The sequence below is a fragment of the Pleuronectes platessa genome, chromosome 3, assembly GCF_947347685.1.
Source record: "Pleuronectes platessa chromosome 3, fPlePla1.1, whole genome shotgun sequence".
Classification (NCBI taxonomy): Eukaryota; Metazoa; Chordata; class Actinopteri; order Pleuronectiformes; family Pleuronectidae; genus Pleuronectes; species Pleuronectes platessa.
This window is the reverse complement of record NC_070628.1, coordinates 21,414,599-21,431,512: the sequence shown is the minus strand read 5'-3', so window position 1 is coordinate 21,431,512 and position 16,914 is coordinate 21,414,599. Positions and strand designations below refer to the sequence as shown.

The following is a 16,914-nucleotide window of genomic DNA, read 5'->3' as shown; positions in this document are numbered from 1 at the left end:
TGTCTCCATTGATGAATTCAATATAACAAGAGTAAAAAAAATGAATAAATAAACAATGTGGACCTTGTTACCTTGTAAATATGATGTGTCGTTATTGTTAATAAACAATAGTTCTCGACGATGTGTAGTTTACCCTCCAGTCCAGGGGGTGGAGGTGTTTATCCACGTCACGTTGGCCTTCCACCCTACCCCATGCAGAGAAGAAGAAGAGGAAGAAAACCCGGGTGGACGGAGGTAGCGGGATTGATTGGTTGGATTTAAGCCCTGAAGTTTGCCGGCGTGGTCCCGCGTCTCTTACATTGGTGTCCCCCCTCCTCCTCCTACGCTCCCGTGTAGCCTTCCCGCTTCTGCGCAGCTCGACCCGGCCGCAGCCATCCAGCCTGCCCCCTTGTGTGTCTGATTGCCCCTTGTGAGCAGCATGTCTGAATACGGCGGTGTGCCGACGAACGGAGTCAATGCTGGGATGAAAAATGATGCTTTTGCCGACGCTGTACAACGAGCCAGACAGGTAACCAACGAGCGAGGCTTCTAACGAGGACGGCCCCGAGGAGCTAGTTAGCTGCCGGGACACAGCAGCTAGCTTAATCACCCGTGACGTTAGCCGTGCCGGACTCGCTAGCTAACGAGCTAGGTAGCTAACCGCAATGCTAGTTATTTGTCTAAAACTCCCGCCGGGTTGAGGGATACACTGAACGGGGTTTGCAGGCCTGGGCCGAGCCGCGCTCACATTGTAGTTCACTATTTCCTAAAAACACATCGACTAGAGCCAGCAGGATATTTTGAGCTAAGTTAAATGGGGCTAGCTCCTTAGGCTAAGTTAGCGAGGTTAGTTGTGAGGTTAACGTTAACCACATCGTGAAGTTTCGTCCTCCTCGTCTGTGAAACCTCGTTTTAGTAACGAATCACAATAAAACGACAATGGATGCGAATAATTTTGATCTTGCAGTTATGTTATCTCATTGTATTGTGGCGATTTCTGGCTTCAACTGAACAAAAGAATTGGGTTATTTAGTGATTAGTAGTTCAATACACAGTGGCTAATTCTTTACAGCCTGAGGCACGTTAAACGTCTTTGTATGAAGTCAACTAGATCATGACTGCAACTTATCATTTTATCTTGGTCTTATCGTGATTTATTCATTAGTTTATTATGTGTTCAACATGGCTCGCACATTCACCAAAATCCTTGGGCAGCAACTGATTAGTTTGAGGAGCAGCTTCGAACCCAAATATATTAAGTCCACCGCAACATAACAATGGAGGAAGACTCCTAACAATCTGTAAAGACATCACACACTAGAAACTTGCACATTGAATCCCTACCCGTAAGTATTGTATTTCACTGTAGTTAAATTAAAGTACTTCTGAGATGTATGTTAAATATTTTTATTTTAAGTAGAAAATACAGATTTCATAACTTTTAATCCCTAGTATGAGTCAAGCTCTGAAAGTACTGGCTCTTACCTTTCCCGTGATACTTTGCACTAACTCCTTAGTTCTAACTCCTTTCATTTTCGTTAAATCCTCCCTGCCTGATAAACCCAATTCTTTCAAACTGCACACCCCCAGTTATATGTTTTTAGTCCTAAATCCTAGACAACCTGCTGACCCCATCAGTTAATAATGGGTTTGAACTCCTTGATTAAGCTGATCTGGTTTGCCATTAGCGCTATCCTTTAGTTGAAATGATCACAACAAAGGTTAATGATTTAACGGCTCACTTACTGGTCATTGCAATGAGGAAAAACTTCAAACAAAGCATGCATCACTGAAAGTCCCGGGTATTTTAGGTTGTGTAGCAAAGGCTTGATCCAGTCTTCCCCTCTTTGTAGATTGCAGCTAAGATCGGTGGAGACGGTGTCCCCTCAGGGAGCAACAACGGAGGAGCTGAGAGTTATCCATTCACACCACAAAAACGATCCTTGGAAGAAGCAGGTTAAATTTTAGCTCCAACAGGCACACAGTTCTGCATTTGTTTTTCAATTATGTAAGACTCACGTTTTCTTTCCCCTAGATGAACCCGATGCCAAGAAGGTAGCATCACAGGGTGAAAGAGATTCTTCATTGTGTAAGTTGAATACCAACGTTGATCCTATTACTAACTCGCTCGTCTCAGCATCCAACCACTCACCATTTGTACTTCTCTTACAGCTATTGGCGCTCAGCTCGCTGCTCTGTCCCAACAAAGGTATAGCACTTATTTAGTTTTCTTTTACATAAACACGTTTGTAGCATATGGTCATGACAGACTCGAGATCCTTTTATATTTCAATATTTTTTTCAACTTTCTTTAGTGTCAGGCCCTCTACAATGACTGAAGAGTGCAACGTGCCAGATGCCATGGTCGGCCTCAGTGAGTAAACTATTTTACTATTTCTAAACCATGCAAACAATTTCCTCATGACTGTGTTACACATGTTCAAACAAATCTAAATGTGCTTGTTGTTGTCCCAAAAGTCATTGGCCGAGGAGGGGAACAGATCAACAAAATACAACAGGATTCTGGCTGCAAGGTCCAGATTGCTCATGGTAAGTTGTGCTTTACCTGTATTTGCTGAATCTACAAAATGTGCTTTCCCACTACTCTTGGATTGACACATATTTTCATATTAATTCACAGACAGTGCAGGACTATCCGAAAGAACTGTTTCTCTGACAGGGTCACCGGATGCCATAGGGTAAGTTGGTGTTCATATTCATATGTAAAATAATTTCCTAAACTCCAGAGCTACATCTTCATCTTTAGGCAAGGTGCAGCCTTTAAAGTGCTCAAAGAGACTGAAAACAGAGAGCCTCAAGTTTGAGTGGGAACAGATATTCAAATAACCTGTAACTAAACTACTCTCAAAGTTTCCCATGGTCTGACAATGCAGACAGGGGCATACATCAGCAGTTCTAATTGTTGCAGCTGTCCAAGAAATGGAATACTTAATTTGCAGTTGAAGCTGCTCACACTTCATAGTTGAGTCAGAATATTGTGACTTATTCACTAAATTGCCTGTATTCCGTGTTGACTTGGACTTCTTTAATCACATCATTGCCCCCTTTTGAACTTAATTTGCCTTCAGGAGAGCCAAGGCCCTCATAGATGACATAGTGTCCAGGGGTCACGAGTCGACCAATGGGCAGGCAGGTTCGATGCAGGAGATGATCATCCCTGCCGGCAAGGCTGGCCTCATCATAGGCAAAGGAGGAGAGACCATCAGGCAGCTACAGGTGAGAATCAGAGGGCATCTTGTCTCTTTTGTACTAATGGTGAAAAGTATTAACTGTTAAAAGAGAGATTAAGTTACTTTACCATGTGTCTATAATCAAACAAATTCCTAGGAGCGAGCTGGAGTTAAAATGATACTTATTCAAGATGGATCCCAGCCACCAAACGTAGATAAGCCCCTACGCATCATTGGAGATCCCTACAAAGTGCAGGTACGTTGTGCACCATGGAGAAAGTTGTGGTAAAGAGGAAAATGTCTACTGTTTTTGTCACTTACTTTTCACTTTTTTTTTTGTAGCAAGCAAAAGACATGGTCAATGAGATTCTACGAGAGAGGGATCATGCTGGTTTTGGAGAGAGGAGTGAATACGGACCAAGGATGGGAGGCGGCGGCGGAGGAGGAGGAGGCGGATTAGGAGGCGGAGGAGGAGGAGGAGGAGGCGGCGGATTAGGAGGAGGAGGCGGTGGTGGTGGTGGTGGCGGCGGCATCGAGGTACATAATATTGCATATCAAACGCTCAGTATAGTTAATATGGTTTCTATTATTAGAATCAGCCGGTTTGAGCAGTCATGACATTTTCTTTTTTTATAATTCTACAGATAGCGGTGCCCCGCCACTCTGTGGGAGTTGTGATTGGTCGAAATGGGGAGATGATAAAGAAGATCCAGGGCGATGCTGGAGTGAAGATACAGTTTAAACCAGGTGAACCTGCCAAACACTTTTGAAATATCAAACTGCATCATATTTCATTCCGAAATATTAATGACCAATAATAGCTATAATACTGCTTTAACTGCATTAAAAAAGACTGTTTGAGGCCAACCGGTAGAAATCTCCATTCATTTTGATCATTCTTAGTTTTATTTTCTACTATTTACCCTATCATAAATATCCTTATTGTGCCGTTATGTCCGTCTGTAGTTAGTGTTACAGCTGCTCTTAGTAGTTATGAAGAAATATGGTTCAATATCATTGAAAATGAACTGAAATATTTTCAGAAATGCATATATTTCGCGGTGGACTCTTCAATGTCTTGAACTTCATCCTTTTTGTTTTTCCATTATAAGCACTCATTGATAACTTGCATGTCCTTGTCACTCCTTACAGATGATGGTACTGGTCCTGAAAAAATTGCCCATATTATGGGTCCGCCAGACCAGTGTCAGCATGCTGCATCGGTCATCACTGACCTGCTACAGAGCATCCGTGCCAGAGAGGAGGGTGGACAGGGGGTAGGTACAGAGACCATGATGTTTTCTAAGTGTTGCTCTTGATGTCTGTGTTAATGACAAAAGAATCCATTTCTGTTTCTTCCACAGGGCCCCCCAGGTCCTGGTGCAGGTATGCCGCCTGGTGGTCGAGGGCGGGGTAGAGGCCAGGGTAACTGGGGTCCTCCTGGTGGAGAGATGACCTTCTCTATTCCGGCTCACAAATGTGGGCTTGTCATTGGCAGAGGAGGGGAGAACGTCAAGTCTATCAACCAGCAGACCGGTGCATTTGTTGAAATATCTCGTCAGCCACCTCCAAATGGTGACCCAAACTTCAAATTGTTCATCATCCGAGGGTCCCCACAACAGATTGACCATGCGAAGCAGCTCATAGAAGAGAAGATCGAGGTTTGTTTAAGTTGTTCACATAGTAGATATAAAATGCAAATCAAATAGCTGCAAGAAGAATATGGCCATGTAACTGATTATTAAATTGGCTTATTTTTTCCCCGCCAGGCTCCATTGTGTCCAGTGGGTGGTAGTCCAGGTCCCGGAGGCCCAGGGGGTCCAATGGGTCCCTATAACCCCAATCCATATAACCCAGGCCCTCCTGGAGGTGCTCCCCAGTAAGTAAAACCCACAAACAGCGCTTTAATGCACCAGTGGTGGATTTTCTTTTATCTTAAAATTATATATTGAGTCAGTTTATGTTCTTAATCAGTCATTTCCCTCTCTGTAGTGGAGCTGCACCTGGTGGCCCCCAGTACTGTCCTCAGGGTTGGGGAAATAACTATCAGCAATGGCAAGCCCCAGGCCCACATGACCCAAGTCAGTAACACATTTTTTGCACTTCCATTCACACCATTGTGTTCCCATACATAAATACAAAAGCTTCTACCTTTTTGATTAATTTCATCTTTTATTTTTAGATAAAGCAGCAGCAGCAGCAGCAGCAGACCCGAATGCAGCATGGGCAGCATACTATGCACAATATTATGGACAGCAGCCAGGAGGTGCCATGCCAGGCCAGGCTCCAGGAGCGGCCCCAGCAGCACCTGGAGACCAGAGCCAAGCAGCACAGGCCCAAGGAGGTCAGCCAGACTACACCAAGGCTTGGGAGGAGTACTACAAGAAGATGGGCATGGGTAAGGGAGATTTACTGAAACAGCTCTGTCAGGATGTGTTTTGTGTGACATTTGACTTCATACAAAATATAAATATTGCCATTCCTCTAAGTGACATCCCTATTTTTAAATGAAGAGGCACTCACCTAGAGCACATACCTCTGTTGAGGCCAGACAGGTCCCTTGTGAAACCACATTTTAAACTCACTAGATCCATATTTCCATGTTTTTTTTTACATTTCCTTACACTGAAGTATTCCATGTTACTCATTATTGTTTACTGAGGCCCTTTTTGTGACTCTTGCTTTGGTAATATTGCAAAATTCCCAAATTTGGGACTAATAAAAGGATTATTTTATTTGATATCATATTAAATAAATATTAGTTGTATGGTAATCTGTCTGGTGGTGTTGATGTAATCCTGATAATTAAAACAGACAACAAACAAATGCAGACCAAAACACAAGCGCCTCGGCAGAGGTAGTTCATTATAATTCTGTGAAATAACATACTGTTTGTGTGGTATTTTTCCAGCTCAGCCAGCTGGAGGAGCAGCGGCAGCTGCTCCAGTTGCCGCCCCAGCAGCAGCGGCAGTGGCAGGAGGAGGAGCTGCAGCTGGAGGCCAGCAGGACTACAGTGCAGCCTGGGCTGAGTACTACAGACAGCAGGCTGCCTATTATGGACAGGGAGGGCAGGCACCAGGACAGCCAGGTGGTCCACAGCAGGGACAACAGGTACTGTACCCATAATCAGTGTTAAAAATACATTTTGTAATAACAAAGGTCAAGCGAGCCCACACATTAACCTGCTTAAAATGTATCTACTGGCCAAAATGTTCAATACCCATTTCATAGAAAGATTTCTGAACTCTGCCTTCTTGTGTCTAGGATTAAATACCATGAGTCATTAAGAAAGTTATTTGGATTTTTCTTTTCTCATTGATTGCAGACCCGTAACTGACAATAATACTGTGTACGGCAACATAAACAATAGAACATTACTATTTCACCTGCAGCACTTCTGTGTAAGGAGAAAAAGAAAATACAGCAGATTAATAGGCCTGCATAAAAAATATTAAACTGGAATACTAGGTATAAACAGAACGAAAACACCCATAAAATACGCCACAACAAATGGCACAGTAACCAACACCTTCAAAAACTCTTCATGTCTACTGGTTGTTATTCACAATTCACAACATATCACAATGCTGTAGGATTATTGTGCGCTGTGTTTTCAATGCATTTCAAAGTCTCATAATGAGCATCTGTAACATAAAGTGTAGATGTTGGTTTTAAAAACAACAATTCTTTAATTATCTTTACCATACAGATTAATTTGACACTTCTGTAAAAAAATAACGAGGTTGGATCACCATCTTGGCAGGGAGCAACCAGATTAATCACTTTGTACAAGCAGAGAAATTAGCAGCCAATCATTTTTGTTCAGTTCAGCAGCTGCGAACGTCTATTCTTAGCATGATTTGAGACTTGTAAATGATTATTGATTCTGCGTAAAACTGTATTTATATTTTTTCTCAGAGCAAAGATTAATTTAATCATATTCTTTCTGTGGTGTCTCTTGTCTTTTCAGGGCCAGTAAACAGTGGTTTGGTCCGTTGGACGGCTGCGATGGTTCTCTGGACTTGTTTGTTTTTCCTGTAAAGAGGTTTCCCTTTTGGATTTAATAAGACAAGACCATAGGTTACTCATCAACCCTGACATTTTTTATTTCAAACCTCCGTTTGTTTTTTAAAGTCAAATTTGAAGAAAGGAAAAAGGGAAATGATTTTGCCCACGCGTTGATCAAAGCACTACTTGGGATTATTAAATTTGCCCCTTCACCTCACCCACACCTTGTAATACATCTGATAGATTCATTTTTTTTTCTTTTAATGTGAAATATTGAGCATTTTCTTGTAAACTAGCACAACAGCATCTCACATTTTACTGGTTTTCCCCTTCTATTTCTTGAGGGTAAAAACTGTCAAGCAGTATTTTGAATATATTCAAAAAATGTGTTTGTAGGAAAAAAACTGTTGCAAATTTTGGGTCATTATTTTTCTTTTCTTTTTTATTCTTGATACCTTTTTTTTTTTTTTTTTTTTAACATTCCCAGTGTTTAAGTTGCAGGTGTATTTTTCCTGCCACAAAGATTTCTTATTTTAATTTTATTCGTTGTAATTATTTTCCTCACAGGGGTTGTGTGTCTGTATACAGTGTATGCTACTGAACAGAAAACGTGTGGCTGTAATAAGCACCAACTGTCCTACATGTGTATGTGGGTCAGTTGTGTGTGTGCATGTATGTGTTTGTGTGTTTGACTGCCCTCTGTTTAATTTCGACAACATTATTGTTGGAGCATATTTTTTTTTCTTTCTCTCCGGTAGAATTTGTTATTGTATTCTGTACTTTTTTTTTGTTTTGTTATTTTTTACAACTTGTTTTTAAAAACTTAAAATAAAAACATTCAAATTGCAAAAGTTGTCTTCACCAGTAGTGTGTGTGTGTGGTTTCTCACCGTGGACTAGCTACCTGCAGTGCACCAGATGAATGTGTAGTTTCATGGTGGGCTCCTGCTGCTGGAGGTGTCTCAGTGAGGTCAGTGGGGGTCTTTAGAGTGGTGCTCTCCTGCAGGATCTCACCTCTGTCGCGTCATACCTTTGTTTTGGTTTTGATGGATGTGTCCGCCGGCGGGTGAGGCTCGTCTCGTGCTGCCTGCGGACCAATCAGGACGCTGCCCTGCTGCAACGAGGGACAACAGTTTGGAAGGAGATGGCGCCCAGCTCGAAATCCGAGAAGGACGACGGCAAACAGAAGGCTCAGAAGAGACGCAAAGACCACGTCGTGAAGCTTCTCATGCGGGGGAAGGTGGGCCTGAGTGTGACCCCTGATGATTGTGCTTTATAATGAGGGAGCACTGCGGTGGAAGCCGCCTGCTTACCAAGAGCAGGCTAGCTAATGGCTAACTAACAGCTAAAGGCTAGAAGGTTGATTATTAGCTAATGCTGCAAACTATGAATACAGCGCCTGTCTCTGGGTTTAACGGCGTTCTTCGCCATTTGTTGTAATTTGGACTCTTAAGATAATGTATCTGGCCCCGCAGTAGCATGCTAGCGATTAATGCCATTGCTACATACCGGTTTTGTTAACGTTACAGTTCAGTCGGTGTTAGCCTCTGCTAACCCTCTGCAGTAACTCAGTGATTTAACCTCATAGACAGCCGATGTACTGTGTGTGTCTCTGTATGTGCTCACTCTCATGATATACTCTGGTATCCTACTGCCTGGAACGGAATGAAGCTCATCCCCCTTGTTCGGCTTCTATCCGGAGCCACTACACGTGAAAGAGCTCTTCCACTAATACAAGTTTTTTTTATCTCTGACCCACATTTTCCATGCCTCATGTTACATCAGGTGTGTCAATCTACATCTCCCTCTTCTCTCCTCTGCAGCTGTCAGGTCAGTTTTCTCAGCGCCTGTTCAGGAAACTCCCACCTCGAGTGTATGTGCCTCTGAAAAACATCGTCAGCGAGGAGTTCTTGAGAGCAGGGTCAGTGTGTACCTGTGTGTCTATTAAGTGGGTTTGTTGTGATCCAGTACTCCACAAACTGTATTTTATTACACCTTGTTAAGCCCGCAAATCATTCCAAACAGCATGGGGTCATTGGTGTGTGAATCACGTGTCTTCTGATTGTCAACAGGGATGCAGTGATATGACTTTACTTCTACCTCAGGTCAGGGTGTCTGATGATAGAGTTCAGATCCTCGATCAGTGCTGTCTTTTTCACTTATTTCTGCCTTCATCACACTTTGAAACTGGGGTCTGGGTCATTTTAATGTAAAAGATCTTAAGTGTCAATCAACCAATTTTACAATGGCATTGACTAACACCCCTTAATTTACAATGGCCTCGTCACATCACTTACTTGATACAATTCAAGTGTTGACCATAATCTGCTTACTTTTTCTAGTTTAATGATGTTAAACATTAAACAAAATCTGGTTAAACAGTCAGAGCATTAAAGAATTGCATGTGGACTGTGTGTACCCTAGCGAACATAGGTGGATGACAACCTTTATGTTACAAGGACCATAGCAGTCTGCCGGGTTATGAAACTATGAATCTGCCTCTATGAGAACAGCGTCAGTTGCAGTATTGATGCAGTGTATTGGATTATCTTTTCCTGCTAGGAACCAGTGCATGTACAGTTAATATTTATCATGTGTGATAAGTTGATAAAAGAGTAACATTTGTCTCCTTTCCGGTTCCAGACACATCTTTCTTGGCTTCACCAAATGTGGCCGCTATGTTCTGTCCTACACCAGCGATTGCGGAGAGGATGATGACTTCTCTTTCTATTCCTACCATCTCTATTGGTGGGAGTTCAATTTGCATAGTAGACTCAAACAGGTAATGGAAACCTCAGTGTGGTTTTAGGCAGCAGTTTCATATTCAAACAAACAACTCCGGCAAATTCCTTCCCACATCCTCCTGTGGGAATTGGAGCCAGTAGAGTGTGGATAATTCAGCTGAATATATGCTTATCTTGTCCGTTCCCTAACACCTGCTTTAGGTCCATCATGTGCGTCTGTTTGCGGGCGAGGAAATCTACAGTGACCTCTACCTGACTGTGTGTGAGTGGCCAAATGACCACTCCAAAATAGTAATCTTTGGTTTCAAGTAAGTAATCAATCACTAGCGCCACAAACCTTTTCAGACTGTGTTATGATGTTTCTGTGTGTAGTTAATGGTAAAATATATTTGTGACCGTGTGTGGTTCTCACTCAATAGTACACGCAGCTCAAGCTCTGTTCTGATGAACCTGATGATGAGTGATGAGAACAACAGAGATATTTATATCACCATTGCCTCCATGCCGCCTCCTAAACCCTGCTCAGTCTGCTGCCCAGTTCCCTCAGCCACTACCATACGCACAGGTAAAAAATTACAAACGCACTCCACAAATGCACCTCGCTGCTTCCATCTCTCTCATCTGACTTCTTGGTCTCTCTCCAGGGAGTGGCGAGTGTCTCGAGCATGGCTACCTGATCAACAGCAGGTACCAGGTGGTGTATCCCTTCCCCACTTTCCAGCCAGCTTTCCAGCTGAAGAAGGACCAGGTTATCCTGTTGAACACAAGCTACTCTCTGGTGGCCTGCGGCATCTCGCTCTGCTCAGGTAACGCACACATACACACTAATTGGCCTGTCAGTACATTCCTCGTTCCTTGTCTGTCTTCTACCTGTACTCAGACTATGCAATATTGTCAACTCTCTAAGATGCACTACACAATTACCTGGATAGGTCACAGGAAAATGGTCATTGATCGAGTGCTCCGCCCGTCTGTGTAGGGAAATTGTTGCTGCAATAACAAACACCTACAGGTACATGTGACCTTCAGTAGCTCTGGTTAGACAGAGGTGGACATTTGGTCCACACGAGCTAGACATCCTTACTTTGGCTCTTTTCAAAAACGTTTTTGCTTGTGCTTTGTTAATAGAGGGGGTCAATAACATTGTCCAGATATTCTGCATTTGCATGTCAGCATCTCATCGTATGTCTCCTGCAGGTAAGGAGGGTCAGTCATCACAGATCCTCTACACCAAGAGAGCAGCATTGTCAAGTCAAACCTCCTCATCTCCGTCCTCCACCTCCTTGGCCTCTCCTTCGTCGCTACCTCAGGGATCTCCCGAAAGTTGTCTGCCACCTAGCAGGCCTGTTCCGATCCCCACGTCTCCAAGCCAGTCGCAGGCAGCCGCGAGAGCCCGGGAGTTTGCAGCGGACCTCTTCAGGAGGGCGCAGGGAGGAGGAGGAGGTGGAGAAGGAGCAGGGCCGAAGGAAGCTGAGGGCCAACAAGAGAGGGAAACTGATGAAGGTGAAAAAGAGGCAGCGCAGACACCAGGAGACAAAGGGTTAACTGGAGAGAGGAGGAGAGAGAGGAGGGAGGAGGAAAGACGGACTAGTTTACCACAAGCATCAACATCCACTGCGCGCCACAGTTTTAATCAGTGCCCGGAACAAGGGATGTCTCCTGAATCCTCTTCCTCATCACCTTCATCTCCTCCAACGCCGTCCTCATCCCAGGAGGTCGGACCCTGTGAGCCTGGATATGTGAACTACTCACACCTGCACTACTGCCTCCACCAGCCAGGGGCAGCAGAGCAGAATACAGGAGGTGACGCAGAGAGTGAGTGATTAAACACTGGCCTCTTGAAGGTCCTGTCGGAAGATGCTGACTGGCTCTTTCCCCTCTGCCTCTCTCTAGGTTATGAAGATGATAAGGTTCAGCTGCCTTTCACAGTGACTGATCTAAAAGGGCGGAACCTGCAGCTGGTCACCGGGCCACACAATGGACAGGTGGGTGTCGGTGCCAGTGTGTCATGTGGCTATGAAACTTAAATCCTTAGAGTCAGTAATCATCTGAAGGCCTTTTGACATCAAGCTAGATGTTGAGCCAATCATAGCATCTAAATGTGGTTAACTTCATTATAGTATTGGATTCTAAGATACGTCAGTTGCTCCAGTTTATTCTGTGAGCAATTGCAATCCAGTTGGCCTTTGTTGATATTTTCCTGAACGGTCGTCACGCAATCAACTACTTTTCCATAACCCTCAATTATTTCTTGATTAATCACGTGCCATTTCAGAAGATAATAGATAAGTCAGCTTTTAAAGGGTCAGTTTACCCAGAAATGAAAATGCACTCATTATCTACTCACCACTATATCAATGGAGCGTTGGGTGAAGTGATTGAGTCCACAAACCAGTTCTGGAGTCTCAGGGGTAAACAGTGTTGCAGCAGAATCCAATACCATTGAAGAAACTACAGACCGAAGCTTCATTCATGTTCATGTTTTCCCTCTTGCAGAGTGTGTGTGTTGAGCAGCTGACTCTCGACTTTGAGTATCTGATCAATGAGGTGATCAGGAACGATGCTGCCTGGGCCAAACAGTTCTGTTCCTTCAGTGACTATGATGTGGTGATATTAGAGGTTAGTACACAACTTACGGTACCGTCAGCCGTTATCCCATCATGAGTAACTTCACAGAGATGTACACGTTTTCCAACTTGCTTCACATTCTGTATTCAGTCTACGTTTTTTAGCTTTCATGTTTCTGGTCTGAAAAAGTAATTTAAACAATAGAAGACTGGACATTTTCAAAAATGAGGTGTGTGTTTGTTGTGTATCAGGTTTGCCCAGAGACCAACACTGTGATGATAAACATTGGTCTGCTGTTGCTGGCGTTCTCCAACTCGGATGAGGAGCACTGCAGGTAGATGTTCCCCTCTCTGCTGCCCAGCCTCCTGTTTATTTGCTGTCTCTTCATCGTTGTTTTCAGCAGCAGTCCTCATCAAGTCTGTCTGCCATCGTTTGTGTTCTCAGGCCCAACACCTACCATTCCAATCTGCAGGTGAGCTGGAACTTAAACACAGGAGTGTGCTGCACTGTGGGTGTTGGAGACCTGACAGAGGTTAAAGGTCAAACCAGGTGAGAAACGTCTGCCACCTGCGTTCCCACACTTTTCTGTCTGTCTCCCAGTTTGTAGTTAAATCGGTTTCTTTATGTCTCTCAGTGGGAGTGTGTGGAGCTCTTACAGGAAGTCCTGTGTAAACACAGTGATGAAGTGGCTGGTTCCTGAGAGCACCTCGCGCTACATCAATCGCATGACCAACGAAGCTCTACACAAAGGTGAGTGTGACACAGTCACACACACAAGTCCTTCTCAGACCTGATCACAAGTGGGCAACTTTATGTTCACACGCAGTTAATGTGTCAACCCTTGGCTCTGTCACACATGCTCTTTCCAAACTTCTTTGTCTTTGTTACCAGAAAATGTTTAATCAAAAATAGTTTGAAAGTTTCCTAGTAAAGTGCCAGTGAGCCAATACAAGGATTCTGAAATTGAAGCGTGATCAAATTCAGTCATTATTTATATAATGAGGGCTGTGCAAAAAAACACATTAAAGCTATCGCAATGTTATTTTCCTCAATAGCAATAAAACAAAGGTTCAATATATATATAGATTTATTTCCTAAGCATTGTTTAAGCACACTGAGGAAGTGTAACACATAATTGTTCAACCTCAGATTTGTAAATGTTTTGCTCTGCATGAAGTGCATAAAAAAAAATGATAATATGATATTTATCACAGTAATTATCGATATTATAAAAGGATTTTCTTGATATTTTGGCCATAGTTACAATTTATATAGTTTTTCCTATAATCTAATGTCTGCTGTGAAAAAGGCCCAGTCAGCCAGTGTGGATGCGACATACAATTTGTTGTTTAATTTGTGTGTTAATGTAGTTTAGTGCGCATTCTAATCTCACTCGTCTGCTTTCTTGTAGGCTCGTCTCTGCAGGTGTTGGCCGACAGCGACAGATGTACCTGGATTGTATTATGAAGAAAGAAGAGGGTCAGAAGTGTCATAGCAACAGAAACAAATGTCGAAATGGCCTATATGTCAGTATGCAACCCGACCTTACTCTGAGAGAAACTGCACACATGTTAAAACACAGTGCTTTGGTAACTTGTAGTTAAAACGTGTCAAATGGAAGCTGAACCAGGAGCGCTGTAGATAAGATACTGTCAAGCTGAAGTTCTTTTTATTTTAGGTGATCCGTGTTTAATTTTGCAGCTTTCTTAATTTCTTTTGTAATTGTGTACTTTATTATTGCAAGCACCAAAACCAAGAGCTGGACTGAACAAAGTTTTTTTTTTTAGTTTTAGTTTTTCTACATAAAGACGTACTGTTGTTCAAATGTTTTTTTTTATGTGTGTCTAAAACTGAGCGTATGCAACCTTATAAGGAGATCTGTATGTGTGTGGGTGTGTATGTGTGCATGCGTGAGAGGGCATATTTACTATTTCTATTACATCTGACAGAATCTACATTGAATTGAATTCAGAAGCTGGACCAGTTTAGACTCGCTATGTTCATTCATAAGACTGCAGTATTTAAAATTAGACCAATTAAAAATCAGGTCACCTGACTCTGAACACTTTTCTTTTTTAAACCTCTGTCATGGAAGTAGAGGTTTTGTTGGAGTCACCTGCTCAGTTGTTCCACATTACGCTGTGTGATGGAAGGCATGGAAGTGAGAGTATTTTTTGTTGGAATATTTTGTTAAAATAAAATGTTGAAAAGATTTGTTGTAGGTGGGTTTTTTTAATGTTAAAAGCTGCAGTTGAGAAGCTGATTTTCTGTTATAGTCGTGTTTACATGTCACCATGGATCATTCAAACTCCAGGTTCAAAGTGCATTGTGGTGCTTGGGTTTTTACAACTGTATTTTGTTATGAATCGCTTGATAATCTAATGTCATCAATCTTGAAAAGGTCACTTAAATTAGTCAGTTTAAAAGGGCACTCCACCATTTATACACAATCATTTTATTTCACTCATCAGTTCAGATAAACAGTGATTCTATAAATTCTTGTTTGGCTTTTGAAAAACCGCTGATATTACATAGTGGTGTTTTGGGATTTCACATGGGTTGGAATTCCAAGAGGTATTGAGGGTCTTTAGAATGTAGTGTTGCACTATGGGAGATACAGTGCCTTGCATAAGTATTCACCCCCCTTGGACTTTTTCCCATTATGTACTGTTACTAACTGGAATTCAAATAGACTTAAATTAACTTTTTCCCGTTTGATCAACAAAACATGCATAGTACTTTGGAGGTGCAAAATAAATGTTATTGTGACACAAACAATAATGAGAACAAAAAAGTTGACATCTGTTGGGTGCATAAGTATTCACCCCCCTGTGTCAATACTTGGTAGAACCCCCTTTCGCTGCAATTACAGCTGCAAGTCTTTTGGGGTATGTCTCTACCAGCTTTGCACATCTAGAGATGGAAAGGTTTGTCCATTCTTCTTGGCAAAAAAGATGAAGCTCAGTCAGATTGGATGGAGACCGTCTGTGAACCGCAATCTTCAAGTCTTGCCATAGATTCTCTATTGGATTGAGGTCTGGGCTTTGACTGGGCCATTTTAAGACATTAACATTCTTTAATCCAAACCATTCCTTTGTAGCTCTGGCTGTATGTTTAGGGTCATTGTCCTGCTGGAAGATGAACCTCCGCCCCAGTCTCAAGTCTTTTGCAGACTGCATCAGATTTTCTTCAAGGATTTCCCTGTATTTGGCTCCATCCATCTTTCCCTCTATTCTGACCAGTTTCCCTGTACCTGCTGAAGAGAAGCTTCCCCACAGCATGATGCTACCACCACCATGTTTCACTGTTGGGATGGTGTGCTCAGGGTGATGGGCAGTGTTGGGTTTTCACCACACATAGCGTTTTGCATTGAGGCCAAAAAGTTCAATTTTGGTCTCATCTGACCAGAGCACCTTCTTCCACATGTTTGCTGTGTCTCCCACATGGCTTCTGACAAACTCCAAACGGGATTTTTTATGGATCCCTTTCAACAATGGCTTTCTTCTTGCCACTCTTCCATAAAGGCCAGATTTGTGGAGTAGACGACTAATAGTTGTCCTGTGGACAGATTCTCCCACCTCAGCTGTGGATCTCTGCAACTCCTCCAGAGTAACCATGGGCCTCCTGGTTGCTTCTCTGATTAATTTTCTCCTTGTCCGACTCTTCAGTTTGGGTGGACGGCCTCCTCTTGGTAGGTTTGCGGTTGTGCCATATTCTTTCCATTTTCTTATGATGGATTTTATGGTGCTCAGAGAGATGTTCAAAGCTCTGGATATTTTTTTATAACCTAACCCTGCTTCATATTTCTCCACAACTTTATCCCTGACCTGTTTGGTGAGCTCCTTGGTCTTCATGATGCTGTTTGTTCAGTAATGATCTCCAACAAACTCTGAGTCCGTCACAGAACAGGTGTATTTATACTGAGATTAAATTGCAGACAGGTGGACCCTATTTACTAATTATGTGACTTGCAAATGTGACTTGTGAATGCAATTGGTCGCACCCGATCTTTGTTAGGGGTTTCACAGTAAAGGGGGTGAATACATATGCACTCAACACTTTTCAGATTTTTATTTGTAAATAATTGTGAAATCCATGTAATATTTCCCCCCACTTCCAAATGATGCACTATTTTGTGTTGGTCCATTACATAAACTCACGATGAAATAAATTTTAATCTGTGGTTATACCATGACAAAATGTAGAAAAGTCCAAAGGGGATGAATACTTATGCAAGGCACTGTATACGAGCCAATGGTTTAGGAGCTTTGTTCCAGATTAAACGTCAGGATAACTCTACAGCTTAAATTTTGGATTATTATTTAAGTTGTCACAATTAATGGGGATAAAATACAACTCTGGTGTAGGTGATGAAGTCGAGCAAAGACAATGTTTCCCATGCAGAATGTAAACAAGCCTAAAAAA

At 42.6% G+C, this 16,914-nt stretch overlaps 2 protein-coding genes across 3 annotated transcripts; both read left to right on the top strand.

The window, feature by feature from the left end:
* Positions 1 to 208: 208 nt before the first annotated feature.
* khsrp (KH-type splicing regulatory protein) lies at positions 209 to 8,029 on the top strand. The gene is made up of 18 exons (XM_053419195.1): positions 209 to 508; positions 1,833 to 1,935; positions 2,015 to 2,068; positions 2,152 to 2,188; positions 2,295 to 2,353; positions 2,458 to 2,529; positions 2,621 to 2,678; positions 3,069 to 3,216; positions 3,328 to 3,426; positions 3,513 to 3,707; positions 3,815 to 3,917; positions 4,323 to 4,447; positions 4,535 to 4,831; positions 4,940 to 5,049; positions 5,163 to 5,251; positions 5,353 to 5,568; positions 6,082 to 6,281; positions 7,141 to 8,029. Exons 1-18 carry the CDS (start codon positions 419 to 421, stop codon positions 7,147 to 7,149), a joined length of 2,064 nt encoding a protein of 687 aa, XP_053275170.1. The 5' UTR covers positions 209 to 418; the 3' UTR covers positions 7,150 to 8,029.
* A 233-nt stretch (positions 8,030 to 8,262) lies between these two features.
* dcaf15 (DDB1 and CUL4 associated factor 15) lies at positions 8,263 to 14,701 on the top strand. 2 transcript variants are annotated; one of them, XM_053419230.1, is made up of 13 exons: positions 8,263 to 8,417; positions 9,001 to 9,098; positions 9,821 to 9,959; positions 10,123 to 10,229; positions 10,341 to 10,486; positions 10,566 to 10,727; positions 11,119 to 11,724; positions 11,815 to 11,906; positions 12,418 to 12,540; positions 12,741 to 12,823; positions 12,934 to 13,038; positions 13,124 to 13,239; positions 13,901 to 14,701. In XM_053419230.1, exons 1-13 carry the CDS (start codon positions 8,322 to 8,324, stop codon positions 13,954 to 13,956), a joined length of 1,929 nt encoding a protein of 642 aa, XP_053275205.1. In that variant the 5' UTR covers positions 8,263 to 8,321; the 3' UTR covers positions 13,957 to 14,701. The 2 variants fall into 2 exon arrangements, with proteins under 2 accessions (XP_053275205.1, XP_053275204.1); XM_053419229.1 differs by having other exon boundaries at positions 11,119 to 11,736.
* The last annotated feature ends 2,213 nt before the right edge of the window (positions 14,702 to 16,914 follow it).

What these genes read in the sequence shown, in the direction of transcription:
- khsrp (XM_053419195.1), top strand. Translation starts at nt 419, where the DNA reads ATGTCTGAATACGGCGGTGTGCCGACGAACGGAGTCAATGCTGGGATG. An exon ending in GCTGCTCTGTCCCAACAAAG is followed by an intron (nt 2,189 to 2,294) that starts GTATAGCACTTA and finishes AACTTTCTTTAG; the next exon opens with TGTCAGGCCCTCTACAATGA. An exon ending in GTGGTGGCGGCGGCATCGAG is followed by an intron (nt 3,708 to 3,814) that starts GTACATAATATT and finishes ATAATTCTACAG; the next exon opens with ATAGCGGTGCCCCGCCACTC.
- dcaf15 (XM_053419229.1), top strand. Translation starts at nt 8,322, where the DNA reads ATGGCGCCCAGCTCGAAATCCGAGAAGGACGACGGCAAACAGAAGGCT. An exon ending in CGGCATCTCGCTCTGCTCAG is followed by an intron (nt 10,728 to 11,118) that starts GTAACGCACACA and finishes TGTCTCCTGCAG; the next exon opens with GTAAGGAGGGTCAGTCATCA. An exon ending in TACAGGAGGTGACGCAGAGA is followed by an intron (nt 11,737 to 11,814) that starts GTGAGTGATTAA and finishes GCCTCTCTCTAG; the next exon opens with GTTATGAAGATGATAAGGTT.